Source organism: Diabrotica virgifera, chromosome 1, assembly GCF_917563875.1.
Source record: "Diabrotica virgifera virgifera chromosome 1, PGI_DIABVI_V3a".
In the NCBI taxonomy this organism is placed as follows: Eukaryota; Metazoa; Arthropoda; class Insecta; order Coleoptera; family Chrysomelidae; genus Diabrotica; species Diabrotica virgifera.
The window spans coordinates 113258096-113286017 of record NC_065443.1 but is presented as its reverse complement, the minus strand read 5'-3'; the positions used below and the strand labels follow the sequence as shown (position 1 = coordinate 113286017).

Here is a 27922-nt window from a genome sequence, read left to right as displayed (position 1 = left end):
GAACTAATGGTACCACAATAATGAATTAATTGGAACGTACACAAAAGTTTGGGGGGTTTAAGGGAACAAAACCCCCATAACATTTTTATGGGGTGGACAAATTTCACTATAATTTTATTTTAAGATGTTCCTGCCATAATAATGAGACATGTCTATTTTCAATAAAAAATCTCTAATAGTTTTCGATATATTGAAAAAAATCGATTTTTATTTTGTAACTTCAAAGGGCTGTAACTTATTTTATGATCACATTTGTACTAAGGTAAGTTAGGTTCAATCGAACTATTTTTGACACCAGAATGTGTGGTATAATTTATGACCATTCTTTTCGGGACACCCTGTATAGTAATAGTTGGCAAACGCAACGAATAAATACGCATAACTACGATAAATCCAAAGTGCATAGACACCATGTTGGATACGATCCTATTCATGACACACCAACTCGCATATATATTAAGAAAAATAAATATATGCAAATATGTACAGGGTTTTTCATTAATAATTGTCCATATAGTAACTGGAGAAACCTTAGCACAAAATACGAAGATTTAACCTAAAACACTTAAATAAAATGTGGTTCCTTACTGAGTTACACGGTGTTTTATCTAAAAATTTAAAAACTATTTTTGCTCAGAATTTTAAAACTATTCAACGTATATGTTTCATATTTGGCAGGAAGTATAGGCACTGTACAAACTACTAAATTATGTTAAACAAACGTTTCTGGCTATAACCAAAGGCGTACGACGGGAGAAAGTGAATGGTTGACCCTTTCCAAATTCTACGCCACTGGCGGAATTGCTATTTTAGTTCAATTTTTGGATTCACCAATACTTTCTATGAAAATAATATACCCTTCATTCGTAACGATAAAGTTATTAATTTTCGAGATATTTGAAGTTAAAAATGAAACGACACGGTTATTTTGATTAATGTATTGTGTCGCTTCATTTTTAATTTCAAATACTTATCTCGAAAACGAATAATTTTATCGTTACGAATGAAGTGTATATTATTTACATAAATAGTATTGGAAAATAAAAAAATTACACTAAAATAGCAATTTCCTCAGTTACGTAGAATTTGGGAAGGGTCAACCAGCCAGTACCCCCTGTCGTACGCCTCTGGTAGTAGCTAGAAACGTTTGTTTATCTTAATTTAGTAGGGTGTGCAGTATCTACACTTTCTGCCAAGTATTATAAGGATACGCCAAATAGCTTTAAAGTACTGGGTACATATAATTTTTAAATTTTAATCATAATAATCATATCATAAATTAATCAAAATAAATGTGCCGTGTCATATTTAACTTCAAATATCTCGAAAACTAATGACTTTATCGTTACCAATGAAGAGTATATTATGTACGTAGAAAGTATTGGTGAATCCAAAAATGGCACTAAAATAGTAATTCCTCCAGTGGCGTAGAATTTGAGAAGGGTCAATCATTCACTATCCCCTGTCGTACGTCTCTGGTAGTAGCTATAAACGTTTGTTTATCATAATTTAGAAAGGGTGTATACTAGTCGCACTTTCTGCCAAGTATGAAAAGGATACGTCAAATAGTATTAAAATGATGAGCAAAAATAATTTTTAAATTTTTAGATAAAACACCCTGTAACTCAGTAAGTAACCACATTTTATGTAAGCGTTTTAGGTTAAATCTTCGTATTTTGTGCTAAGGTTTCTCCAGTTACTATATGGACAATTATTAATGAAACACCCTGTATATGCTACTATACATTTATGCATATAGGTAACAGCATAGCATCATTAATTCAACTTCTAAATATATTCTTCCATATGCGAGTTGGTGTTTTATGAATAGGATCGAATCCAACTTGGTGTCTATGCATTTTGGAATTATCGTAGTTAATCGAGACGTTGCGATCCTGACAGAAATTGTGGGGACATCTGGTGACTGTCTCAATTTGAATCAAACAAATTTCCCTATTGGGCTGACCAACTATCCCTATATAAACAATGCTATTACTATATAAACAATAGTAATATCATCACGCTCTCCTTCCATGCATTGTGCATCCTTTCTTTCTAAGATATCCCACTCATCATTTGCCGTAACACATCAACCCTTTCCCCGCTAGAGCCTTCCAAACATCCACTCATCCACAGGTATACTTAATTTGTCAAACGTAGGAAAAAGTTTGACAAACTGTGTTTCGTCCTCATATTCCTGCATATCTAGCTAAAATTTGACCACACAGATACAAATACACAGACCGTTTAAAGATAGCATAAACAACTACCGGATTCTTGACCATCCTTTCCTGTATTTTATTTACTTCAGGTGATGGCCATTCTAATTCATGGCGATGCAGCTGTTAGAGGACAAGGCGTACATTTTGAATTAATGAACATGTCTGAACTGCCCTGTTACACCACTCATGGAATTATCCATGTAGTTGCAAATAATCAAATTGGATTTACTACTCTTCGAGCAGTTTCCGGTTCTTCACCGTATTGTACAGGTAAGTCCTCCTCTATTTTTGTCCTTCGTAAGAATGTAAGACGTTATGTAATTTGTTTGACCATTTCTGTCCAATTATCTCTCTCCTGTGCGTGTTGTTTTGCTCCGGGAAATAAGTAACCAGTCATGTTCTTTATTTGGTTTGACCATCGTACTGGAGATCTTCCTCTGGACTTTTTGCCCGCTACGTTGCCTTCAACTATCGTTCGTTTCTATTACTTTAAAATTCTCAAGCTTGTCTTGATTTCGCGCCCATAGTATGTTTCTTAGCTACTCCATATCTCTGCTTATCGTACTTTTCATACCATTATATTTCCAGTGATCTTATCTAGTTGCATTAAGTTTTTGTATTAAAAGGTCTCATTTTCTTCCTTGTTTATATCATTTCATTATCCAAAATCTGTTTTTATATCACAAAGCAAATCTCCAGTGTAGTAAAGCTAGCCCGAATCCTCACTTGAGATTTTGTGTCTCTCCGACCGTTTTAATTTGTTCTTCTAAGCTAAGCCATTCTTTATTAATCTCTTTAAATACTTCTCTCATGTTTCTTCTTTAATTTGTAAGTCCTTACTCTTTCCAAATCACAATAGCCAGAGTATTGTGTTACAAAATGAAGTACAACGTGGAGCCCACATCGCCCCTTGCGGGGAAATGCCTTTCAAATTCGGTCAGTAGCGTATCAAGAAGGGATAATATTAGTCTAATTTTAATGATTAATTTTAATTGAATTAATCTAAAGTTAATTTAATTAAAAAAATGTCGAAACCCAAAAGACTCCATTTTCAAACCAATACAGTCGAACCCGCTTATTGGAATAGCCTTCGTGCCAAGCAAAGGTATTCCTATAACAGGGATATTCTAATAACCGATCATATGTGCATAGTAAAACCATTTTGGGACCTCACATTTTTATTCCTTAAACCGGGATATTCCTTTAACCGGTATTCTAATAAGCGGGTTCGACTGTAAATGTTTAAAAATAATAAAATCTTTGGACTTCTTAATTCGGAAACAGATTCTCTCTTATACCTATTCCCATCCTTCTAAAAATTGCAAGGAATAAAGGGTGATGAATGTATAGACATGGGGGGTCTACATAGTTGCACTCCACAACATATCAATTCACCGAGGTAAAGATCAACAAATCTGCTTCCTAGTACTCGATACGTGAGTAAAACCGTAGGTAGATAAAAGGCATTATATTTAATTTCGATTCAGAGATCATTACAATCTTTCTATGGACCATTTCGAACTCTTTTGTTCTCATCAGGAAGGGAACTGTATGCCTTTTATTTAATTTAATTAATTTAAAGGATCAGTGGCATAACCGCTACGATGCCTTCTCTTCTTCTAGTTATATGTCCAAAATATCTCAGTATATTTTGGTTGATAGTTGTGATGAATTTACTTTTTATGTTAAGTTTTGCTAGTATTGAATTATTTCTTTGTGCGATGTGCGGTCCATGGTATGTGCCACATTCTACTGTAGACCCACATTTTAAATGCCATTATACGCTTTGAATCGACATTTTGATGGTCCAAGTTCCAAGTGAGAGGAAATGTGAATGTTCGAACAAGACGTAATTTTAATGTCAGTGTTCTTCCATATTTTTGTGAGTTTGGCTGTTATAGCAAACAAACGTTTGTTATTTATAGAAAAAGACAGCAAATACAAAATAAGTGATTGATGTGATCGTTCATGGGTATTCTTTCATTTTTCCGACTGTAAATTTCTTGTAATAAATAGATTAGATGTTCTGGCGTACGCATTTCTCTAAGTATATGCCATACTTTATCCCATTTTACGTTACCGAAGACCTTGGAGTAGTCAACAAAGCATGCTTCTATGTTTCACTTTCGAGATTTTTCGATAATTTGACGAATATTAAGAATGTGCTCTCTTGTTCCTCAACTTGTGGCGAATCCGCATTATTGTTTGGGAATCTGTAGTAAGATAAGAAATTGATGATAGTCTTTCATTGATGATAGTTAGAAACCTTGCTCGCGTGGAACATTAATGCTACAGTACGGTAGTTACTGCAACCTTTCGGTGAACCTTTTTTATACAGTGATGAGCGCGCTAATATCCGGCAAAATAACGCAAAAGATGGAAAAAATAATAAGTTGTGAAATAAAAAGAGATGAAGCAAGTAGAGGTGGGAAATTATCGGTATAAACCTGTAAATTTACCTTTATACATTACCCTAAGAACTATGTAGTTGTAGTTGACTTCAGTGATAATTATCGGTATGACGTCGAAAAACATTTTATTTTAATTTCCCATATTAGAACAAATGGTTGAATAAATTAACACAGATGCTATTAAAAAAATTATTAATTGGTAGCCATTTTAATTATAAATCAAACTGATAATAAAAATAACTCAACTAAAATCTTTTACTAAACGTCACACTAACCGTCATACGTATAATATTATGAGTGAAGTCAACTATAGCTAAAGGTGGGAAATATCGTAATATAATGTAAATTTATAATTTATACCGATAATTTCCCACCTCTACTAGTTTCATCTCTTTTTATTTCACAACATATTATGTTTTCCATCTTTTATGGGAATGCCAAATGTACAGAGTGTTGTTTTTGGGTCGGAATATTTTACCAATATTTTTTAATCCGTACCTGGATTTCTTATAATTATAAATAAAAATACTTCTTTAATAATCTAGCAAGAAAGAAGTATCAGCTACCTGGTAGCCTACAAATGCACAGTTATGAAGACACAGAAGTGGAAGTTGCCCAACAAATAAACAAAGCCAACAAAATAGCAGGGTGTCTTAAACACACTATCTGGCGCAACACACATCTACGGACAGAAACAAAGACCAAGATTTATAGGACAGTAGTTAGGTCAATTATGCCTTACAGTGCGGAAACAAGATCTGACACCACCAAGACATAAAGACTGATGGAAACGTGTGAAATGAAAATAGTCCGAGATATCACAGGAAAATCATGGTGGGACAGACAACGTAGCACAGACCTCAAGCAAAGCTGTAATATAGGAAACATAAATGACTGAACACTTAAAAAATATTGGTATATCCATATAAGCAGAATGGGAGAGTAAAGATAGACGAGACAGATCACCAAACGGCCGAAGGAGTATAGGAAGGCCAAGGAAGTGATGGAGTGACAACCTGGATATCTAATGAGGAGGCATCCTAAGATGGAACAGGCGCGAGCCTATTAAGGAAACATGAAGAAGAAGAAAATAAATAAATTATTCGTTTGGCCACCTCAAAGAATATTCGCGTCTATTTTCGGGTCTAATGCTTCTATGTAATATCTCTTTCATAACCAATTCTTATAATTCTGCTTTTTCTTTCAGATATTGGTCGCTCCATAAATGCTCCAGTTTTCCACGTCAACGCCGACTACCCGGAAAAATGCATCCACGTAGCTAAGGTTGCTTCCGAATGGAGAAACAAGTTTCACAGAGACGTGATGATCGACCTGGTGGGATACAGAAGACATGGCCACCAGGAAGTCGACGACCCCACATTTACCTCGCCGGTACTATACAAGAGAATCGCCAAAATGAAGACATGCTACGAAATGTATGAAGCGAAATGTCTAAAAGAGAATATCATGTCACCACAGGAACTGAAAGCTGTCAAAGACGAGTACTTGGCGATGCTAGAGAAAGAATTTCAGAAGGCAAAGGAAGAAAAAACATATTAGTTTACATGATTGGCTTGATACTCCATGGGAAGGATTCTACCAAGGTCAATATGAATATTTTTGGCTATGAGAAAATTTATGATTAATTATGTCAGTCAAATTAAATATTTTTCTATAATTGGCATGAAATGTCATAATTTTCCACCTCTTGTCAGCTGCTGAAACGTCCCATGTGGTAAAATCTATTTCTATCCCGCTCGCGGACTTCAAAAATGATTTTGCTAAACTTTAACCACACTCAACACAATGTTTTTTGTTATTTTAGTTGTAACCTAGGCAACGTCCTCTGATTTCCTGGTTATTTCTTTTCTTCTTTGTCACTCCACGCATCCATCTAAGCACTCTCATGTGCGCCACATGCATCCGTTGTTTCTCTTTCTTTTTAACAGTCCAATATTCAGTTCTGTATAATATCGTCAAATCTTAAATACTATTTAAAATCTCTTTTAATATAAGGGATTGTAAACTTAGGATAGAGATTACAGTTGAGTCCCTGAACCTTTACCCGTGCATCATCATTTAAAGCATACGAAATAAGTGGATGATAAGTCGAAAATTGAAATTTGTTAAACGCAACAGCAAGTGACAGTAAGTGACTTGCTATTGCGTGTAGTAAATTTCAATTTCCGACTTATCATCGACTTATTTCGTATGCTTTAAATGATGACGCACGCACGGATAAAGATTCGGGGACTCAACTGTATATAGTTTTCTAAACCTAATTTTTTTTTAGGCAAAGATACTTCCAAAATACAACCAACCGGTGTTCCAATGGCAGTTCTGGATCATATCTGCAAAGTTGTATCAAATCATCCACCACCTTCAGCAAAATTTGCTCTGGCTAAATGTAAATATCCAATTTTGTCTGAAGACTTCAATATTTGTCATCCATAACTACACTAGAATTTTTATTCATTTTCTTTCCACGTTTGTGTCTTTTGCATTACTTTTTATAGTTTAATCCTTCTATGAAGTTGCATCTAGTATCATTAATTTTTATTTCCCACTCCAAAATTGACTCCAGATATACCTACATTGTCAGTACCTATAAACTCTTTGAAATGTTCAAAGGCAATGTGGATGGCAGTTAGAAATATTAATATAGGTCAAGGCCTGCTTTCTCTTAATGGAGAGGAGATAAAACGTCGATGCATATTCGCAAGAAAGTCCTGAAATATTATGTGTAGAATATCCTATTATATGATTGTGAGATATGGACATTAAAAATCACAATGCTTAGCAAATTAGAAGCATTCGAATTGTAGTGCTATTGACGGATCCTAAAAATATCGTGGGTTTCGCACACTTCCAATGAAAATGATGAATTCAGAACGTCTGCTCATAAACATCATAAAGAAGAGAAAAACAGAATACTTGGACCATATAAGTAGAGGACCTAAGTACCATTTACTTCGCCTACTAGGAAACTAGAGAAAAAGAGATGGATTGGTCGAAAGAAACATTCATGCGATTGCGAAATATTAGACAATATCTTCAATTAACCCATCAAAGGTACACTGTTAACAAATAAATCTAAATAAAAAAGATGATGCTTCTCATGAATATAAACTCTCAGAAAATTGACCCATGAACCCGTACCCCTAAATTATTTTCTGCTGAATCAGCCTTTCCTGCATATATTCCTGCTGTGTTCCAACTAAAAGCATCTAAGGGTCATATGTATTTGAAGTAAACTATAATATTTTCTTCCTTCATACACATTATTTTATAGAATTACTTATAACCTTATTATTTTAAGCCCTTGAAAGAGTATTAAAAGGAAGGCAGGACCTCCATAGTAAAAAACTGGTCGACTGGTCCATGGGAGAGGCCTGCGCATTTGGTGCCTTTTTAAAAGAAGGTATTCCAATACGAATGACGGGTGAAGATGTTGAAAGAGGAACTTTTTCACATAGGCATCATGTTTATCACCATCAAGACGTAGCAAATGAAACATATTGGTAAGTAATAATAAACAATGTGTCACACACATACCTATTTGTTTATAATACAATATGTCCCAGTAAGTTTAAACTATTTGAAATACTTTTTTTTTATTAAAATTCATATCAAATTAAATTCATATCATTTTTTTTATTTTCAACAACATAATACAATTCTTAAGAAATACCAACAGATTGGCTGAATTCTGAGTTTATTGCACTTCAAAAAAAAAACAGGAGCCAAAAATACGACGAATGCCGTACGCATCTGCACGATTGCAGTACGAATGACGTACTGCAATCCTACGTCTTCTCTGTTCTTTTTTATGATGTTGAATCGTGGACCTTGGACAAAAATATGTACAGAAGATTAGAAGCATTTGAGATCCAGATATGCCCTCCTACAGGCCAAAAATATTTGGAAAGCGAGATCTAGAAAGAAGAACATCCTGGTTAAAGAATGTCAGAACCTGGTTGAATACAATATATTTGCAGCTTTTCCGTGCTGCAGTAAATAAGATAAAGATTGTCATGATGATCGCCAACATTCGTCACGGATAGTCACGTCAAAAAGAAAATAAAATTATTGCAGTTTTTATAAGAAATTTGTCAAAAAATATGAATGTTAAGCGAAAATTGTTAACTAGAGCATAAAATAAAAAAGTAGGAAGATGAACAAACTACATATTATGTAGTTCCATATTCAACATACAGTATTGGAAATCTTTTTTCGGAACATAGGAACTAAATATGAAACATTGCGACGGCGACGTTCGACGTTATCTTGAAATTTACACTGGTTAATGCCAAAGCAAGAATCAAAATTATTGCATTGACAGTTCCTATGTTCCGAAAAAAGATTTCCAATACTGTATGTAATTTCTTTAACTCTTCAGTTTCATATATTTTTAAATATATGCTTTTATGCGATTATAGTCCATTGCAGCACATTTACCCAGACCAAGCCTCTTACACCGTCTGCAACAGTTCCCTAGCCGAATATGCTGTAATGGGTTATGAACATGGATACTCCTTTGTAAATCCTAATGCTATCGTCATCTGGGAAGCTCAATTCGGCGACTTTTCCAATACCGCTCAGCCTATTTTCGATCAAATGGTGTCCAGTTCGGAAGATAAGTGGGCGCGACAGTCTGGATTCATAGTACAATTGCCCCATGGAATGGAAGGTAAGAGGACTTAAATTATTTAACATAAACCATATTTGAAGTTTGTATGGTGATTATCTGTAGTGGATGAGTAAAATTGTTTGCGTTTACAAGTTTTGGTTTGGAGTTTTGGTAACTACAGCATTGTTTTTTACAGGTGCTGGTCCAGAACACTCTAGTTGTCGACCAGAAAGATTGTTAGACATGGCGTCGGAAGATCCAGATGAGATGCCAAAGGAAGGAGAAACTCTTCTTGAGCAGTTGAAGAGAATCAACTGGATAGTCACATACTGCAGCGTACCTGCTAATCATTTCCACGCAATTAGACGACAGATGGCATTGCCATTTAGAAAACCATTGATGATGATGACACCAAAAGGTAGTGACACAAATTAAGTTGCTTTTTCGATGGAGTGTTTTATTGTCTTTTTATTTTGCCATTTATTAATCATCTTATTTCCACCATATAAAGGGATAAAAAAATTGTCGCCAACAACAATGAGCACATATGGCTCTAGTTTCTTTTTATATTGTATAAAACGTTAACAAGCGCCTATGAGACTAATATTCTCTAATATTTTAAGCTTTGCTGAGGCATCCCGAAGCAAGAAGCTCTTTGGATGATATGAAAGAAGGTTCAGAATTCCGAAGAGTAATTCCAGACGATGAGAAAAAACCCAGTGAAGTGCAAAAAATCCTGTTTTGTTCTGGAAAAGTATTTTACGATGTAAGGGAAGCTCTTAGGAAAATGAAAGTTGATTCTAAAATCGCCATGATTCGTATAGAACAAGTAAGAAATCTTTCTCTTTGTCCGTTAAAAAAATGTATATTGAACATATTATATACAGTAGGAAAAATGAAAGAATACCCATGAACGAACATTATAAAACACGCTGTATTTTCCTGTCACCGTGTCACACAAAAATTGGCCAGCGCAAGTACATGCAATAATTATAATTACATGTACTTGATCTGGCCAATTTTTTGTGTGACACGTTGACAGGAAAATACTGCGTGTTTTATATGTTCGTTCATGGGTATTCTTTCATTTTTCCGACTGTAGGTACAGTAAAACAGTTAAAAAACAGTATTTAATAGGTGGACACCGGGTGTCATGAAGTATATTTGCCCCCATTTTAACTGCCTATAACTTCTAAACGACTCGAGATAGATATATGCGGTTCTAGCTGAAATGTTTTATTTTAGTGAAAGTTTTGTTTGAATGGACTGAATTTTTTATATCGCTTTCAATTAGGAAAAAAAATGGCGGATTTAAAAAAAAACGTTGTGACTTTTTTTAAAGGTACACCCAGTATATTTTTTTGTAAATTAAAAGAATGATCATTCGCCTATCCAGCGATATAATGCTTTTTAAAATCGGTTGTCAAATGACTGAGTAATTAATTTTTAAAATGAGGGATGCAACGTGGAAATTACATAACTAAATAACATAAAATAACTAAGCAAAATTATTGATATGCTTTTTCTCATGAAGATCTTTCAGTGCGTCACAGTTTTTCGATTTCTTTCTAACGCATTAAATTGCATGTGACAGAAAAAAACGCACGTCGGTGATTACATTTCGTCGGTGACATTTATAACATTTATTGTAGTTGTCAATAGATGGCGCTATAATCGAAAAAAACATCATTTACTAATTATATAATATATCTACGAATATAATCTGTACAATTTATAAGACTATACAAATCAAAGAAAATACCATTTTATAAATGCAATAAACACAATTGATTTGATTTTATGCCAAATTGCAAATAAAATGTGACAACTGTCAGATTTAACTAAAATGTCATGTCACTAAAATGTATATTATCACGGACTTACCTTTTTTTCTATCATTTGTGACGCACTGAAAAATGCTCATGAAAAGAAGCATATTCAGTTATTTGATTTCCACACTGAAGACTGCATCTCTCATTTTAAAAATTTACTACTCAGTCATTTGACAACCGATTTAAAAAAACTTTATATCGCTGGATAGGTGAATGGCCGGTCTTTCAATTTGCAAAAAAATATACTGGGTGTTTCATTAAAAAAACGTTTTTTTCAAAAATCCGCCATTTTTTTAAAGCAATATAAAAATTTCAATCCATTCAAACAAAACTTTTACTAAAATAAAACAAAAATGTATAAACATTTTCAAGTTCTTTGCAACACTAAATTGCAGCAGCTGCATAATACTCAAATACTCTGGTTAAATCGGAGAGTCTAATCAGGAAGAGTCTATACCGGTTTCGGAGGTTTTTTCCTCCTTATCATAGTCCCATACCCTCTTCTCTCCGATTTCCCCAGGTATATCATACTTTGGGCCTTTCCGAATTGCAAAGAACGAAATGTCACGGATGTACTAGAGTCATCTACCGAAAAACAAAGTAAGTCATCAATCGAAGTAGCACAGAAAACGACAACAAATATCGTTCCCATACCTCCAGATTGACAACAGGTGGAATACTTTCTTTGGTTACAACCTCCCGAGATTTTCAAAAATTATAAATCATACAGGATGCCGAGGAAATTAAGATGAGAGAATTTTGAATAATTCACAACCCATCTGCTCAGCGTGGTTAAAGATCCAACAAGAAAGATTCCTTAGTACTATGTCTGTACATGAATTAAAATGTATAAACATTTTCAATTTCTTTGCAACACGAAAATGCAGCAGCTGCATAATACTCTGGTTAAATCGGAGAGTGCAGGAAGAGTCTATACCGGTCTCGGAGGTTTTTCCTCCTCATCAGTAGTCCCATATCCTCTTCTCTTCGATTTCCCCAGGCATCATACTTTGGGCCTTTCCAAATTGCAAATGTCACGGATGTACTAGAGCCATCTACCGAAAAACAAAGTAAGTCACCAATCGAAGTATCGCTGAATAGTCATCGCTGAGCAGATGGGTTGTGAATTATTTAAAATTCCCTCATCTTAATTTCCTCGGCATCCTGTATGATTTATAATTTTTGAAAATCTCGGGATGTTGTAACCAAAGAAAGTATTCCACCTTGTTGTCAATCTGGTGGTATGGGAACGATATTTATTGTCGTTTTCTGTGCTACTTCGATTGATAACTTACTTTCTTTTTCGGTAGATGGCTCTATAGTACATCCGTGACATTTCGTTCTTTGCAACTCGGAAAGGCCCAAAGTATGATGCCTGGGGAAATCGGAGAGAAGAGGATATGGGACTACTGATGAGGAAAAAAACCCTCCGAAACTGGTATAGACTCTTCCTGCACTCTCCGATTTAACCAGAGTATTATGCAGCTGCTGCATTTTCGTGTTGCAAGGAAATTGAAAATGTTTATACATTTTAATTGATTTACCTACTCTTTTGTTGAGTACTAAGGAATCTTTCTTGTTGAAACTTTTACCACGCTGAGGAGATGGGTTGTGAATTATTTAAATATCTCTCATCTTAATTTCCTCGGCATCCTGTATGATTTATAATTTTTGAAAATCTCGGGAGGTTGTAACCAAAGAAAGTATTCCACCTGTTGTCAATCTGGTGGTATGGGAACGATATTTATTGTCGTTTTCTGTGCTACTTCGATTGATGACTTACTTTGTTTTTAAAATAAAACATTTCAAGTTTCAAGCGAAAACCGCATATTTATATCTTGAGCCGTTTAGAAGTTATGGGCAGTTAAAATGGGGGAAAATATAAGTGGACACTCGGTATTATCCTACTCTACTTCTAAGTATAATATCCTTCTAATTAATATATGCTTGTGCAATTGAAACCCATTTTTGGTCAGGCTGTCTCTCTCTTCTATGGTGATACAGTACAAGTAGGCCCTGGCATTCTCTAACATGCGTCTCCAAGTATGGCTGTCCCTGACTGCTTTCATCCAGTCATCCACCCCCAATATCTCCTTAACATTGGTTCTCACTTCGTCCATCCACCTCTTCCTTGGTCTTCCTACTGGCTGATGTCCCACCATAGTTCCATTCCAAGCGGTCTACTAGGTATTCTGTCGTTATCCATTCTTATAAGGTGACCTGCCCAGCGTATTTTTGCATAATTTGCTATAATAATGCTTAAACCTTATTCTCCACATACCATTGTCGCAAATGAGTCCCAATATCCTTCTCAAAACCTTTCTTTCAGAAGTATTGTAGCGGTATAAAACTCACGATTTATTTACAACTTCGCAATTTAAATTTATCTTATACACCAAAATAAAAATAACATCATGCGCTGCATAAATATTATAAATAACATTATTCTGGAAAACTCTAGACTCGCCATCTCTATTCTAATGGCATTCCTGCAATTTCCGCACGCCTCTCCTCTCCGCTTCCAGTAAGTACATATCGTGTGCCCTCCATAGTGGTGGAAACTACATGAGTCTCCAGCTCTAACACACACCCCTCAAGAAGAATGGACAGCCTAAGTCTGACGTCACAAATGTCACAAAATTGGGAGGAGCTTATATTGGCTCCAAACAATTTTGTTTGTAACCTTAAATGGTCATAAGGAATTTTTCATTTATGTGCTTTGTGTGGCAAAATAAGACTTCATTTAGGTATTTCGTTAAAGAAACGTGTTAATTAAGAGATTTTTATTCGTTTTTGCTCAGGTGGTTTTTATTCCTTAGTGATTGAAAATAAACATAACCTCAAAACTGTTTACATTCTAATCATTGCATTAAATTAACTCACCTGGGCAAAAACGAATAAAACTCTCTTAATTGGCACGTTTCTTTAACTAAATACCTAAATGAAAAGTCTTATTTTGTCACACAAACCACGTAAACAATAAATTAAAAATTCCTTATGAGTGTTTAACATTATAAACAGAATTGTTTGGAGCCAAATATAAGCTCCTCCCAATATTGTGACGTCAATACTTAGGCTGTCCATTAACAATCTACTGTCTTTGAAGGGTACGACATCTTTTGGTTAATGCAACACACAGTAATTCGTACGCCAGTTTCTCTGAAGATCACTTCAAGCATGATTCTCACAATATTCCAATTCAGATTTTCTAGTGCATGGCCTATCTTTGGTAAAGCCAAATTTTTGATGTCATAATTACACACGATTTTCTTCACATTAGTTAGAGCACGTCATATATATGTTCTCGTAGCTTGCCTTGTCTGGACCACCTGTCTGCCACCACCTCATGTAATGTAATGTAATCATACGTTTTATTTTATTTTCAGCTGGCGCCTTTTCCATTTGATCTGGTCAAGAAAGAGCTTCAGAAATACCCTAAAGCGAAAGTGTGTTGGTTACAAGAAGAACATAAAAACCAAGGGTTCTGGGATCATATGGAACCTCGTTTAAGGACGATATTGAGATCGTTAAAAGATTCTAGAGATGTTTCGTAAGTTCCTAATGTTTGACTACACTTGAGAGAAAATAATCGACTCACTTGCTGAATTCTACACGTTAGACGTCTCGAATTTCCTAAACCTGTTGTCCGATTCGAGTGATTTTTTTAGTATGTTACAGCCTTATTATTTAAGAAAATCGATGTAATGTTATTATTAATAGACAGGTAAAGGTCACTTTATACCGGGTGTAAAAATCATAGGGTGTTTTTTTTTCTTAAACGTACCTAAATTTTTTATTATCCAACATAAGCAAATGAGTCAAAAAAGAAAATGTTAATAAAGCCTAAGCCTACAATTGAATTTTAATTTAAATATTTTTTATATGCTATAATACTCTACATGGTGTTCCGAACTTTAAGAAAAAACACAGTATGATTGTTACACCCGGTATAAAATAACCTGTACCTACCTGTATAGCAACAATAATAATATTACATCGATTTTCTTAAATAATAAGGCTATAACATACTAAAAAATCACTCAAATCGGACAACAGATTTAGGAAATTCCACGTGTACAATTATTCAGCAAGTGAGTCGATTATTTTACTCTCAAATAATAAGCACCTAATGGTCGGAATAAATTAATTTTTTCGTCAATGTGCGGTTTTGGAACTAAATCCCAAGACTGGTCCATTTTTATTTTTAAATTATGGTTTTTTGTCACACTTATTATACTAGTGACGTCATCCATCTGGGTGTGATGACGTAGTCGACGATTTTTTTAAATAAGAATATTGGTTGTATGCTAACTCATTTGAAAGGGGGTTCAATTCCCCATTCAGTAATATAAACATTAATATAATTAATTGAAGAGTCTCAGATGCAGAATCCACCACTTTAATAAAATTAAAATGGTAAATAGTTATTTAAATCTGAGACTTTTCGTGTTGAAAGTTCTTTCTGGTACATCGTTAATCTGCGACTTTTACAATTTATAAGACCGCAGACGACGAATATAGAAAACGAAAAGGACTCCTTGCAATCACATTCTGTTTTCATTCGTCTAGGAAAAGGACAGAAAGAAACTTCCTAGTACTCAAATCTGAGTAAAGATAGAAAAGTAAAAGATGGTTTTGCTTGTTTTCGATTCAGAGGGATGCACAATCGCTGGACAGCTGTTTCCACCATTTAAGGCTTTATCAAGAGCGCTAGCCTGCATTCCTCTGAATCGAAAAAGGAGGAGAAGGAGGAGGAGTGCACGCTAGCGCTGTTGATAAAGCCTGAAATGGTGGAATAAACAGCTGTCCAGCGATTGTGCATCCCTCTGAATCGAAAGCAAGCAAATACCATCTTTTACTTTTTATCTTTACTCAGATTTGAGTACTAGGAAGTTCCTTTCTGTCCTTTTCCTAGACGAATGAAAACGGAATGTGATTGCAAGGAGTCCTTTTCGTTTTCTATATTCGTCGTCTGCGGTCTTATAAATTGTAAAAGTCGCAGATTAACGATGTACCAGAAAGAACTTTCAACACGAAAAGTCTCAGATTTAAATAACTATTTACCATTTTAATTTTATTAAAGTGGTGGATTCTGCATCTGAGACTCTTCAATTTGTTAAGAGATGTCGCTGGATCGCGTCTCAATGGGAATTTGAATGATTTTTCAAATTCCCCTTAAATTGATGGTTGAGCTGTTTTTCGATTCAGAGAGAGGAGTGCACGCTAGCGCTGTTGATAAAGCCTGAAATGGTGGAAACAGCTGTCCAGCGATTGTGCATCCCTCTGAATCGAAAACAAGCAAAACCATCTATTACATTAATATAATTATTTATACAAGGTATCTAAAAAAAATTTTTTAATTAAATTAATTGAGACAAAAAAAGAATGTATGTATTAGTTCAAGATACATTTTACTACATACTGTCAAAAACAGGAAAAACTGTTTATTTGACAAATACATATGTATATACTAAAAAGGGGTTGGGCTTAGTAGTCATCGTTGACCAAAGATGGTTGATTGGGTCCTCGGGTAGAGTTTCACCATGTTCCCAGAGGTTTAATCCTTGAACATCGGCGTTTAGCCATTTTAAATTTATTTCAACATAATGTAGATTTATTTATAATCACAACCATTGTTTGGTTCTGGGGCTATTTTGCAAGTATTCAAATCACTGATGATGGACCGATAGGTTTGAAAACGTTCTGATGAACTCATTTTATTGAATCCATTGGGATTCTAAAAATTTTTAGTAAATATACCTTTTACATAGAAGTGGTTTTTACTTCATGTTCCAGTTTGTTTGACATATGTATATATTGTATTTTGCTTAAATTCAATAAGCTGCCAACCACCTGCCTTTTGGCAGTTTCAACATTTAATTTTTTTAAGCGAAAAGCAATGTTTATTTGTGAAATAAATTTTCCCCTGTTTTCTGACAACAGTCAATAATGTATTTTGAATTAAATAAATTATGTATATTCATTTTTCTCTTTGTGTCAATTAATTCAATTAAAAAAAAATTTGAACACCCTGTAGAAATATTGTTTGGTCATGTCTATTACTATATAGAGAATTGAATAACCTTTCAAATGAGCTAGCACACGAGCCATATTCTCAATTAAAAGAATCATCGATTACGTTATCTCGCCCGGATGGATTGTAAGATAATATGTATATGCCAAAAATTCATAATTTAAAATTAAAAATCGAACTGTTTCAGGATTTATTTCCAAAATCGCCCAATCATGAAAAAATGAATTTATTCCAACCATTACGTGCTCACTGTATACCTCCTGTTTTATATCACTTCCGGTTAAAAAGGAGTAACCGGAAGTGCTATATCATAGTCGCATAAATAGATAGTACGTGTGATATATCAATCATCTCGTATTAAAAAGTCGAGCTCGAATATATTTAGTTACGGTTTGATATCATTTCCGGTTAGAAAGATATAACCGGAAGTTTGGCAAAGATGACTCAAAATTAGTTCACGAAGAGTTCAAATATCGATTTCCGGTTCTACTTGCGGTCACATTGGGCGTTGGGTAAAAACCTAGGACTTACGGAAGTCCAATTGCTTGTTTAAACCTAATTGTTATCTTTTTTGTTTATAGGTATGTAGGAAGAGCTGTTTCCTCCTCTCCAGCCACTGGCTTTAGATACAGGCATCTAGCTGAGGTTAAAAAATTGCATGAAGATGCTGCGAGACTTTAGTATTCCTCTACATAGTGTATACATTCATTAACTTTCACACCACATGTTTAACAATCCAAAGGCTTTAATCAGTCAGTTTGTAAATATTAAAATAAATCTTTTGAATATTTTTATATTTTTCGTGACTTTAAATTATGCAACCAAACATACAAGAAATCAACTGTCAAACGTATATTGTCACTGTCATTTGTTAATCAAGGTCAAGTTTTTAGTCAGCCACAAATTCATAAATCAATCCAAATCCAAAATCATTCTAGATCGAAAGGGGATAGCAGTGGCTAGTTTTGTGGTGCTATAGTGATTTAACATCATAATTTAAAAGAAAAAAAAGGTAAGCTGAACATATTACTTAAGACACAAAATTGAGTTTTTCCAAATTGTTTTGAGTTTTCCTGCATTTTCCTGTTATATAACGAACCTTGTACTAGGTCGAGGTGGTATGCATTGAAATGAGAGGGAAATGCTCTAATCCAATATCTCACCGAATATAGGGCAAGGTAATAAATTGATTGTATCGAATTTTATGTAACATATTGGGCGAATTAACTTAACGAATTGCATTAGATTTGTTCTGACAGGTGCCAAATTTTTATGATAAATTTAGACCACACGTGACATTCTATTTGGTTGCTTACATCAGAAGGAAAATTAATTTATTTGAAAAACCCTAGATTCCTGGAGGCTCGACTGTTGTTTACTGATAAAAATAAAAAGAAGATAAGATATAAAAATGCTTGACCCGTTAATACAAGACTGTTACTTTTTATAATCCCATTTCTAAGGCTTTCATAATAATAAATTTTTTTCATTTGATATAGTTGTTTATTACAGTCAGGATACATGATAAATAGTGATAAACATCGGAAGTGGAAGTCGAAATGTCAATAAAATCAGTTTTTAACTTAAATCATGGCTTATTTCCCAATTAGAATAATAAATTGATAAATGTAATAATATACCTTATATACAGGGTGTAACAAAAATACAGGTCATAAATTTAATCACATATTGTGGCACCAAAAATAGTTCGTTTCAACCTAACTTACCTTAGTACAAATGTGCACATAAAAAAAGTTACAGCCCTTTGCCCTTTGAAGTTACAAAATAAAAATCGATTTTTTCCAATATATCAAAATCTGTTAAATATTTTATTGAAAATTGACATGTGGCATTCTTATGGCAGGAGAATCTTACAGAAAAAATTATGGTGAAATTTGTTCACCCTATAAAAAATTTATGGGGGTTTGTTCCCTTAAACCCCCCCAAACTTTTGTGTACGTTCCACTTAAATTATTATTGTGGTACCATTAGTTAAATTCAATATTTCTAAAACTTTTTTGGCTCTTAGTATTTTTTCGATAAGGCAATTTTTATCGAGTTGCGGCTTCTTTTTTAATATGTTTACATAAAAATTTTATGGGGGTTTTGTTCCTTTAAACCCCCAAAATGTTTGTGTACGTTCCAATTAAACTATTACTGCAATACCATTAGTTAAACACAGTGTTTTCTTTTTTGCCTCTTTGTATTTTTTTGATAAGGCACCTTTTATCGAGATGTGGCTTCTTTTTTAATATGGTTCCAAATATACCTAAAAGTGTAAATCATAAATAAATTTTCATATTATTACCAAGTCTCCATAATCGTACTTAAACATAATATACAAATATGTGGTGGATTTGACAAATATTCAAAATATCTTGATAAAACTCGACTTTCCGAAAAAGTACTAAGAGGCAAAAAAGTTTTTAAAACATTGTGTTTAACTAATGGCACTACAATAATAATTAAATTGGAACATAGACAAAAGTTTGGGGGGATTTAAAGGAACAAAACCCCCATAAAATTTTTATGGGGTGTCTAAATTTCACTGTAATTTGATTTTTCAGATACTACTGCCATAAGAATGCCACATATCCATTTTCAATAAAATACCTCCAACAGATTTTGATATATTGGAAAAAATCGATTTTTATTTTGTAACTTCAAAGGGCTGTAACTTTTTTTATGTGCACATTTGTACTAAGGTAAGTTAAGTTCAATCGAACTATTTTTGGTCCCAGAATATGTGATTAAATTTATGACCTGTATTTTTGTTACACCCTGTAGATTCTCTGAAAAATTATAATCCAAATAGGAAAGGAAAACCTGATTGTTCAACCTGGTCATGGATGAAATAATAAAAAAGCGAGAACTAAAAAAGGATACCAAATAGGAGAAAAACAACTGAAAATAATCTGCTATGCAGACCATGCAATACTAATCTCTCAAAGTGAAGATGATTTACAATGTATGCTGCACCAATTTAATATAACCACCAGATAATTTAACATGTTAATTTCCCCAAAAAAAGACAAAAAGAATGGTTATAACAGCAAATCCAATAAGATGTAAATTGGAGCTGGAGGATCAGGTAATGAAACAAGTGATAAGTATAAATAGCTAGTTATCACACTATTTAGCTATGGAAAGCTCAAAACAGAAGTGGAAGATCAAGTGAATAGAGTAAACAGAGCTGAAGGTTGCTTGAATTACACAATATGGAGAAATAAAAATATCAGCCTGGCTGAAAGACTTCGGTCGATGGCCTTTTGGTACATTGTATCAATAAAGTATGTCTCTCTCTCTCTAAAAATATCAGAAATGAAATTAAAGGCAGAATTTACAAAACCGTTATCAGACTACTAATGACATACTCGGCAAAAACACGACCTGGCACAGAGAGAACAAAAAGATTGCTCTAAACAGAGGAGATGAAAACCGTTCAAAAAATCGATAGTAAGATACTATGGAACAGAGCTAGAAGTACAGATATACGACGGAGATGCAAGGTGTATAACATTAATAACTGGGTAAGAAACAGAAGAGTAAAATGGAATGACCAGATAAGCCGAATGACAACAAATAGAGAGTAGTGATGACAGCAAGAGGCAGTTCCCTAATAGGAAGCCGATCAGTGGGAAGACCACAAAAACAATAGAATCACAACTTACTGAAGGCACATTTAAAAAACAGACAGTCATGTCTATACAAGAAGAAGAAATAGGAAAAGAAATTGTTTCAACAATATTTTGTTAACAACTCCCAACATAAATTTTTCCTAAGTAAAGGTTAATTCCCAGTTATAAATTATATTTAAAATAATTTAAGTATTATTGTATTTGGGAAATAAGCCACAATTTAAGTTTGCAATTGAATTTATTTGACGTTTTGACTTCCACTTCTGAGTACCTAGTACTAAACCACATTCAAATAGCAAATTCCCAACTACAGTGGAACCTCGATTATCCGTCTCTCTATTAACCGTCACCTCTGTTAACTGTCAGGATCCATATATAAGTTATATTGTACGTACAGTGGTACCTCGACATACGAGGGTAATTCGTTCCGTAACCTTGCTCGTATGTCAAAGCAATTTTCCCCATTGAAATTAACCGAAATGTCATTAATCCGTTCCATTCCCAAAAAACCACCTTAGTTGTTTTTGTTAAGTGTTTTTAAATAAGAAAAATGTTTTTACAAGAAGAAACATTTATTTATAAGTAACAAAAAATACATACATATTCTGTAAAAACAAAAGAAAAAGTGAGGTGCTTACAGAAGCGCTTAATTTTCGTCAGTGGTCTTCGCTTTCTTCGTCACACTTTGCTCACTTTCATCTGCAGCTCGTTTAAAAAAACTGTCCAAAGAGGTTTGTTTCTTCCTCCCTTTCATAAATCGCTCGTGCCTTCTCACATATGATGCTTTGTGTCAAGGTTCCTCCTTGAAGCTGCTTCTCTGTCACCCATACCATCAGTAGTTTCTCCATCTTTTCATGGAGAAAAGTCCGGAGCTTGGAAATTATTGTAACGCCCTTAGCTGGCATTATACCCTTTATCACCTCCTTCAAGTTAGAAGTAGGTAGTCAAAAAGAGGCATGAATTTTAATAAAAAGCGGTTCCTCGTATCTCAAATTTTGCTCTCATCTCAAAGCAAAACATCGCTCGCTCAGCGGCTCGTATCTCAAAACACTCCTATAGTGGGGCGCTCGTATATCGAGGTACCACTGTATACATAAGTAAAAATTTAGTCATCAATTCATTTTGTTTGAGCATTGCGATATGCCAAACGAAATTCGTTGAAATGTACATGTACAGTTATGCCACCACCGCATTTTTTTATGTAAATAATTTTTGTTCTTATCCAGGGCTCTGGATTAAATTGCAATTTAAATAGGTAAGGATAAATGATACCGTGCTTTTAGAGTTCTATTTTTTGAATCGCAAGCCGAAAATGAAAACGCACAGCACAATAATTATAAGCATTAATTAGTTGATATCTGTATGTCACCATAATTCAGTGTGTCACCATAATACTATGAATTTTTTTAATGTTCTGTTAACCGTCTTTTCGATTATCCGTCATACCCTTGGTCCTGTGCCCTGACGGATAATCGAGGTTCCACTGTATAAACAAATGCACGTGTTACTATTCGCCGTCTCATTCATCATTCATCAGGAGGCTGTTAAATGTAATTTATTGCCCTAAACGAGGCAGATTCTCATTTTACAGGTCCAAACTGGTCAGTCTGCAAATTCAAATTGTAGGTAGCGTGTTGGTTTTTAAGATACACTTCAGGACAACCCTGTTTAGCTTCCATGCACGTTTGTTTACAGTTGGGAATCTGTAAAATGAATGGACTTAACCAATTGATAAAAACAAAAGTTGTTTAATTTATTACTTAATGTCTTGTATTTTGATAACAATAATTTCCATAGTGGATATTGAAACGTCAAATAAATTTATATTTAAAATAGTTTATTAACAAAGCAGTTTATATGATGGTGTAATCTAAAAGGAATAGGATTTTGATGGCAGATAATTAACACTTTTTTAATTATTTACACTTATGGTTAGGAACAGTTAGGAAGTTTTGAAAGGTTGATATTTTTATTTTGGGACAGTTTAATAGCTTGCTTATTATGATCATCGATATAAAACATTTTTTTATAGTTTTTTAGCAGTTTATTATTGCTACAATAATTATTCTCAGATACAAAATAAACAAAGTCGTTATCAGATTCAAACCTATAGACTGTAGACTTTAATTGCAAGAGAGTAAATGCTGTTTATACCCTATTCCACGAACATACGCCTGTTTTGGATTACTTCGACAACAAATATTTTACTGTGCAATATAAGAAGAACGAAAGTAAATTGCAAATTACATTGTTGTTTATTGGAATAATTATTAGCGCCATTTACTTTCATACTTCTTATGTTGCACAGTAAAATATTCGTTGTCGAAGTAATCCAAAACAGGCGTATGTTCGTGGAATGGCCCATAAGAATAATTTATGTTAAGCTATTAATATTCAGATTCTCTGCAGACAAACCAGTATGTCACCATATGTGTCAAAAAGGGTGCAGTGAATAAATAAATGATAAATAGAGATATACCTATATAAATAAATAAAAATAAGGGGTGCAATAAAAAAGATCCTAATCAGTTACATTAATACCAATATGTCACCATATTTGTCAAGAAGGGTGCAATAAATAAATAAATCATAAATAATGATATATAAAGATACATATACGTTATTAAATAAAAATAATGAGTGCAATAAAGATCATAATCAGTTACAACAATTTGTAGCGGATTGCATTGCCAAAATTCTACAATTATCCAACAAGAAAGATTGGCATTATGTTAATACTAAATAAAATCCTTCCAGAGGAGTTCTATCAGAAGATTTTGCTAACCGTGAATTATGGTGGAAGAGGCCATTTTTTTCCGCTTGGTCCTATAGACTATAGACGACCTGTACCTCCAGCCATGCCTGAAATAGAACTTCCAGAATATACGGTTCAAAGTTCGATCTTATTAGTTACCCATTTTACACCATTTTTTTTGTTTTTGATTTTCTAACATCTCAACTTTAAAACTGTCATTAGTTATTATCTTCAATTTTGTAATAATGCTTGTAAAAAACAGTCAGAAAGAATGATAATTTCTTTAACTATTTTAAAAGAAAAGTGAGTATCATTGAGGCTATTTAAATGTGTACAATTAGATTTGGTCAAAGCTGTTCATCTTGAGCACATTTCAAATCTCACAACCGACTTTAGTTCTCAACTCTCAATTTCTTTTCTCTCTCAGCTTAAACATTTTGAGATCAATTTTTTTTGCATGCGCATTGCAGGTGGCAGTCAAAAGTATGAAACACCATTTAAAGAGGGTGTTACTCAACAAAAAACTAATCTATGATAGTTTCAGTTCTTTACTAATTCCAATCGAAGGAGTGTTGAATTCCAGACATATCGCCGACTACGAAAGGTATAACTCCGAAAAATGCCGTTAAGAGTAAAACTTTCAATGAACGGCGCGAAAAATATTATTTTCGATTACATATATTTATATGATTGTGAAAATTATAATCCCTAATAAAGTGTTAGTCAAAAAAATTTATTTTTTGAGGAGTATCAGCAAAAAACATCATTTCTGTTTGTGGGTCCACGAAAATTATAATTAGTAAAAAGTTCTCAGAAATAATTGTTTTCGTCTATTATGAACTAAATCTTTTCATTATAAATATTTTGGGAGTTATCTTCACGGACACGCATATAAAAAAAAATGTAATCGCCAATACTTATCAAAGAGTTATTATTTTCACTGGAAATGTATTAGGAATCACATTAATCATAGGTACCAGCGATATGTTTACACCAGTTACTCCTTTCTTTCCAGTTCCTGATTGGCCTATTACTACCATTTCAGAGACTGACTTAGCACAATAATTACAATAGGCAGGCTCTCCAACTATACAATTCAACACATGTGTCAACAATTTTGGAATCAGTCTGTGACAGAATATGTTGCAGAAATGCAACATCAATACAAAAATGGAAAGTATCTTCATCTCTTCTGAAGAATGGAACTTTAGTGTTATCCATAGTTATCAACAACTACCATCTAGATGGCCTCTAGTACATATTATTAGTTTGCATTCCAGTAAAGATAAAATTTCAATAGTAGCAGAAATAAAAACAAATGATCTGTTATTTATTCTGTGTGTGGTTTATTCAGATATGTAGCCATAAACATTATTTTGTCCAGACGGCAACACTAAACTGTGCCACGCATGGATGAATTTTTATAAAACCAGTATGTCACCATACGTCTCAAAAAGAGTGCAATAAAAACCGTGTGAATGTCTATCAATACAAAGATTTATACAAATGCATAATGTAAATGTTGTAATTAGAATATCTCACTATCTCATTTCCAAAAGTTGATAATAAAAGTTTTAAGATTGACAAGTGGGTGCATGGAAAGATATAATTCCAGACATTATAAAAAGCTTCCTATACATTTTTGTGTGTTTAATATTTTTTGTAATATCTTATGTAATTCTTAAAAAATGATCATTCACGCATCTAGACTAGATTTTTTAACAATAAATTTTTATTCACAGCTGTTTAAAAGGGCCCAAAGTGACTATATGACTTACTTAGTAGAGATGTTTTATTTTATTGAAAACATTAATGGATTTACCTGTTTTCATTTTTGGAAGTAGATAAATAGATAATTATTCTTTGTTGGCATCCTTCTTTTTAATAAATAATGTAGATAATCATTGATCAGCAAATTATAACAATGATACTAATCCAGCAAAGCAAACATTGTGGACTGCATCATACTGGAAATGCGATGCAGTCTCAAATGATGGTACATCAGCTCGAAATAGATTATTGATTTTAAACATTTTCGGTTTTTTTTACCTAATTTAGGCAGAGTTGGAAGAGATGGATGAAAAGTTTGTTGATGATTATGAATTACGTTATAGAATGTTTGGATGTAGTAAACACAGATTCATACAGTTCTGAAGAAAATGAATTTTTTTCCGATCAATTAAATATTATAAATAAATCTGCAGAAGAGTTACAAGAATCATGCACTCAAATAGAAGCAAAGAAAGGAAGAAGCATATCAGCAAGTTGGAGAAGAATTGAACCATGCTCCAATTGAATCCAATTCAACATCATAAGAGAAAAATTTGTTTTATCATCCAAGTATAATAATAATATCGTATGGCATTTTTGCCGGGGAGATCCTTTCGGACAGTTCCGGCGCCATTTACATCTTTAACCCTGTTTGAAGTAACTAGTGCCGATGTACACTAGCCCAGGGGGACCGACGGATTAACGTGCTCTCCGAGGCATGGTGAGACGGCTCGTGTCATTATTGGAAATGAAAATGGTTTGTCTTTGGCAGGGCTCGAACCCACATGCACTGGCGTATGAGGAAAGCGAATATGCCGTTACTCCACGGCCGCATCATCCAAGTGCAAATATGACTAGAATGGACCTCCAGATAACCATTCTAGTTGTTTCATATTGGCTCAAGGAGTTAAAGATTTTCTTGGACTCTTCTCTATAGATGAAATTGTGGGATCATGTCATTTGCATTTTTTTTATCTTTGAATAGCAGATGAAATAAGAAATGGGTCATTCAGTGACCCATTCTACCCAGCAGAACTCATACCAGTGTGACACTGTTCTGCTGAGTCCATCTTGGCATTCCCACACTACCCTAAAGTCCACCTTAGTGCTTCTAAGAGCCCTCATCTTAATTCCTATGGCACATTGCAAGATTGCAGAAATCTCTGCTTGAAATACAGAGGTATATTCTCCTAATAGAATAGAAACTGTCCAGTCTGGGTTGTATATTACAAGATAACTATAAAAGATAGAACACATTACTATGAGTCAGTGATGGAACATGATCTGCTAGAGATCCATAGATAAACAACACTTTGTGCTTTCGGGATGTTGTGAGTCAATGGATTCTTGCTTTAATATAATAATGCTCTAGCCCTCTCTGCCTTGGGTGATGAAGCTCTAGTTAAGTTATCAGATGCACTTTACCCAGCCTTGGCTTTAATTTAACAATCAAGTGGTGATATACTGCACATATCAACTTGTAGACTGTGGAAAAACAGGCAACTGGTGGAAAATCCTCGATGAACACAGATCTATAAAACATAAGGTGACTGTTGAAAGTAAGTGCATTTGCAAAAAGGCATCGAACAATCTGTGACAACCTTAGAACATTAGTCAATAACTCAATTTTGCAAAATAATATGGCACTTTTACCCTTTCTATTTTCCACTCTTCAATTGATTTAAACTGATCTACATATTTCTGCCATCAAAGAAATGTCTAATACTGCTTTGCGTTCTTGCATTACAATAGTTATCTATAGTTTTTAATTAATTTGTTAGTATTACCTCCGTTTTTATTTATTGTTATATTTTTTTCTTTACAGTAAAAAAGAAACATGCATCGAACACTAAGCACCATGGCTGGTCCAACCGGCCAAAAATTTGCAACTTGGTTATTAGCAAAAAACGTACCCTGTATAACGAATTCACCAACTAGAAGTTACAACGTTCCTGCAGCTTCTGAACCGTTCTTAAACGGAAGCTCCGGCCAGTATGTGGAAGATATGTACAATGCTTGGTTGGTCGACCCCTCCAGTGTCCATGCGGTAAGTTACATAATTTGTAAAACGAGATCTTATCATGCAAGAACTGTCAAAAATACTCAACTGCAATACTTTAGTATGTTGAGAATTACTGGTACGTGTTTATGAATAGTTATTAGTAACTAAATAGTAAAAATATATGTGAATGCTAATATTATAACTACTAAAAATTATCATTTTCCATTACCAAAAACGTGCCAAAAATTCTTATGCGGATCTGATACAAGAAGGTTTGAACTTGAATTTAGGCCCTTCGCTGTTTCAAAAATAATATTTTTTATTTGTGTTTTTGAACCTTGAAAATCGTAATTTTTCGTTTTTTTTTTTTGTTTTAAATTGTTTATAACTCGGAAACGATTAACTTTAGAGAAAAATTACACAGACCTTTTTTTATTCCCAATGATTCAAAGAACCTAAAATAATGTCTATCAGGGCCCAAATAATTGATTTTTATAATTACGAGGAAAACAACGAAAAGCCCTAGATACAAAGTTTACTACTTTTTAAACAATTAGAATAATTGAAATAAAAATATAATATACAATATTTTAAATCTAAGACTTTTCGTTAATAAACTGCTTTCTGG

The 27922-nt window shown here is 33.7% G+C and overlaps 3 protein-coding genes across 8 annotated transcripts in view; all 3 read left to right on the top strand.

The window, feature by feature from the left end:
- Positions 1–8098, top strand: part of LOC114347743 (2-oxoglutarate dehydrogenase complex component E1-like) — a 55353-nt gene extending 47255 nt beyond the window's left edge. The window contains exons 7-10 of the mRNA XM_028298419.2: positions 2312–2492; positions 5841–6237; positions 6927–7040; positions 7953–8098. Of these exons, the coding sequence (XP_028154220.2) occupies positions 2312–2492; positions 5841–6193 (534 nt within the window). The 3' untranslated portion in view covers positions 6194–6237; positions 6927–7040; positions 7953–8098. The remainder of the gene's footprint in view (positions 1–2311; positions 2493–5840; positions 6238–6926; positions 7041–7952) is intronic.
- Positions 6965–17810, top strand: LOC126891541 (2-oxoglutarate dehydrogenase-like, mitochondrial). Its single transcript, XM_050660720.1, has 7 exons — positions 6965–7040; positions 7953–8154; positions 9073–9323; positions 9460–9681; positions 9887–10092; positions 14482–14645; positions 17711–17810. Exons 1-7 carry the CDS (start codon positions 6965–6967, stop codon positions 17808–17810), a joined length of 1221 nt encoding a protein of 406 aa, XP_050516677.1.
- Positions 17811–17975: 165 nt separating this feature from the next.
- LOC114347695 (2-oxoglutarate dehydrogenase complex component E1) overlaps positions 17976–27922 on the top strand; it is a 114265-nt gene continuing 104318 nt past the window's right edge. For all 6 annotated transcript variants that reach the window (XM_028298409.2, XM_028298389.2, XM_028298397.2 and 3 more), the window contains exons 1-2: positions 17976–18141; positions 27118–27339. In XM_028298409.2, coding sequence (XP_028154210.1) covers positions 27130–27339 — 210 coding nt within the window. In that variant the 5' untranslated portion in view covers positions 17976–18141; positions 27118–27129. The remainder of the gene's footprint in view (positions 18142–27117; positions 27340–27922) is intronic.

What these genes read in the sequence shown, in the direction of transcription:
- LOC126891541 (XM_050660720.1), top strand. Translation starts at nt 6,965, where the DNA reads ATGGCAGTTCTGGATCATATCTGCAAAGTTGTATCAAATCATCCACCA. An exon ending in AAAATTTGCTCTGGCTAAAT is followed by an intron (nt 7,041 to 7,952) that starts GTAAATATCCAA and finishes TATTATTTTAAG; the next exon opens with CCCTTGAAAGAGTATTAAAA. An exon ending in CCATGATTCGTATAGAACAA is followed by an intron (nt 10,093 to 14,481) that starts GTAAGAAATCTT and finishes TTTTATTTTCAG; the next exon opens with CTGGCGCCTTTTCCATTTGA.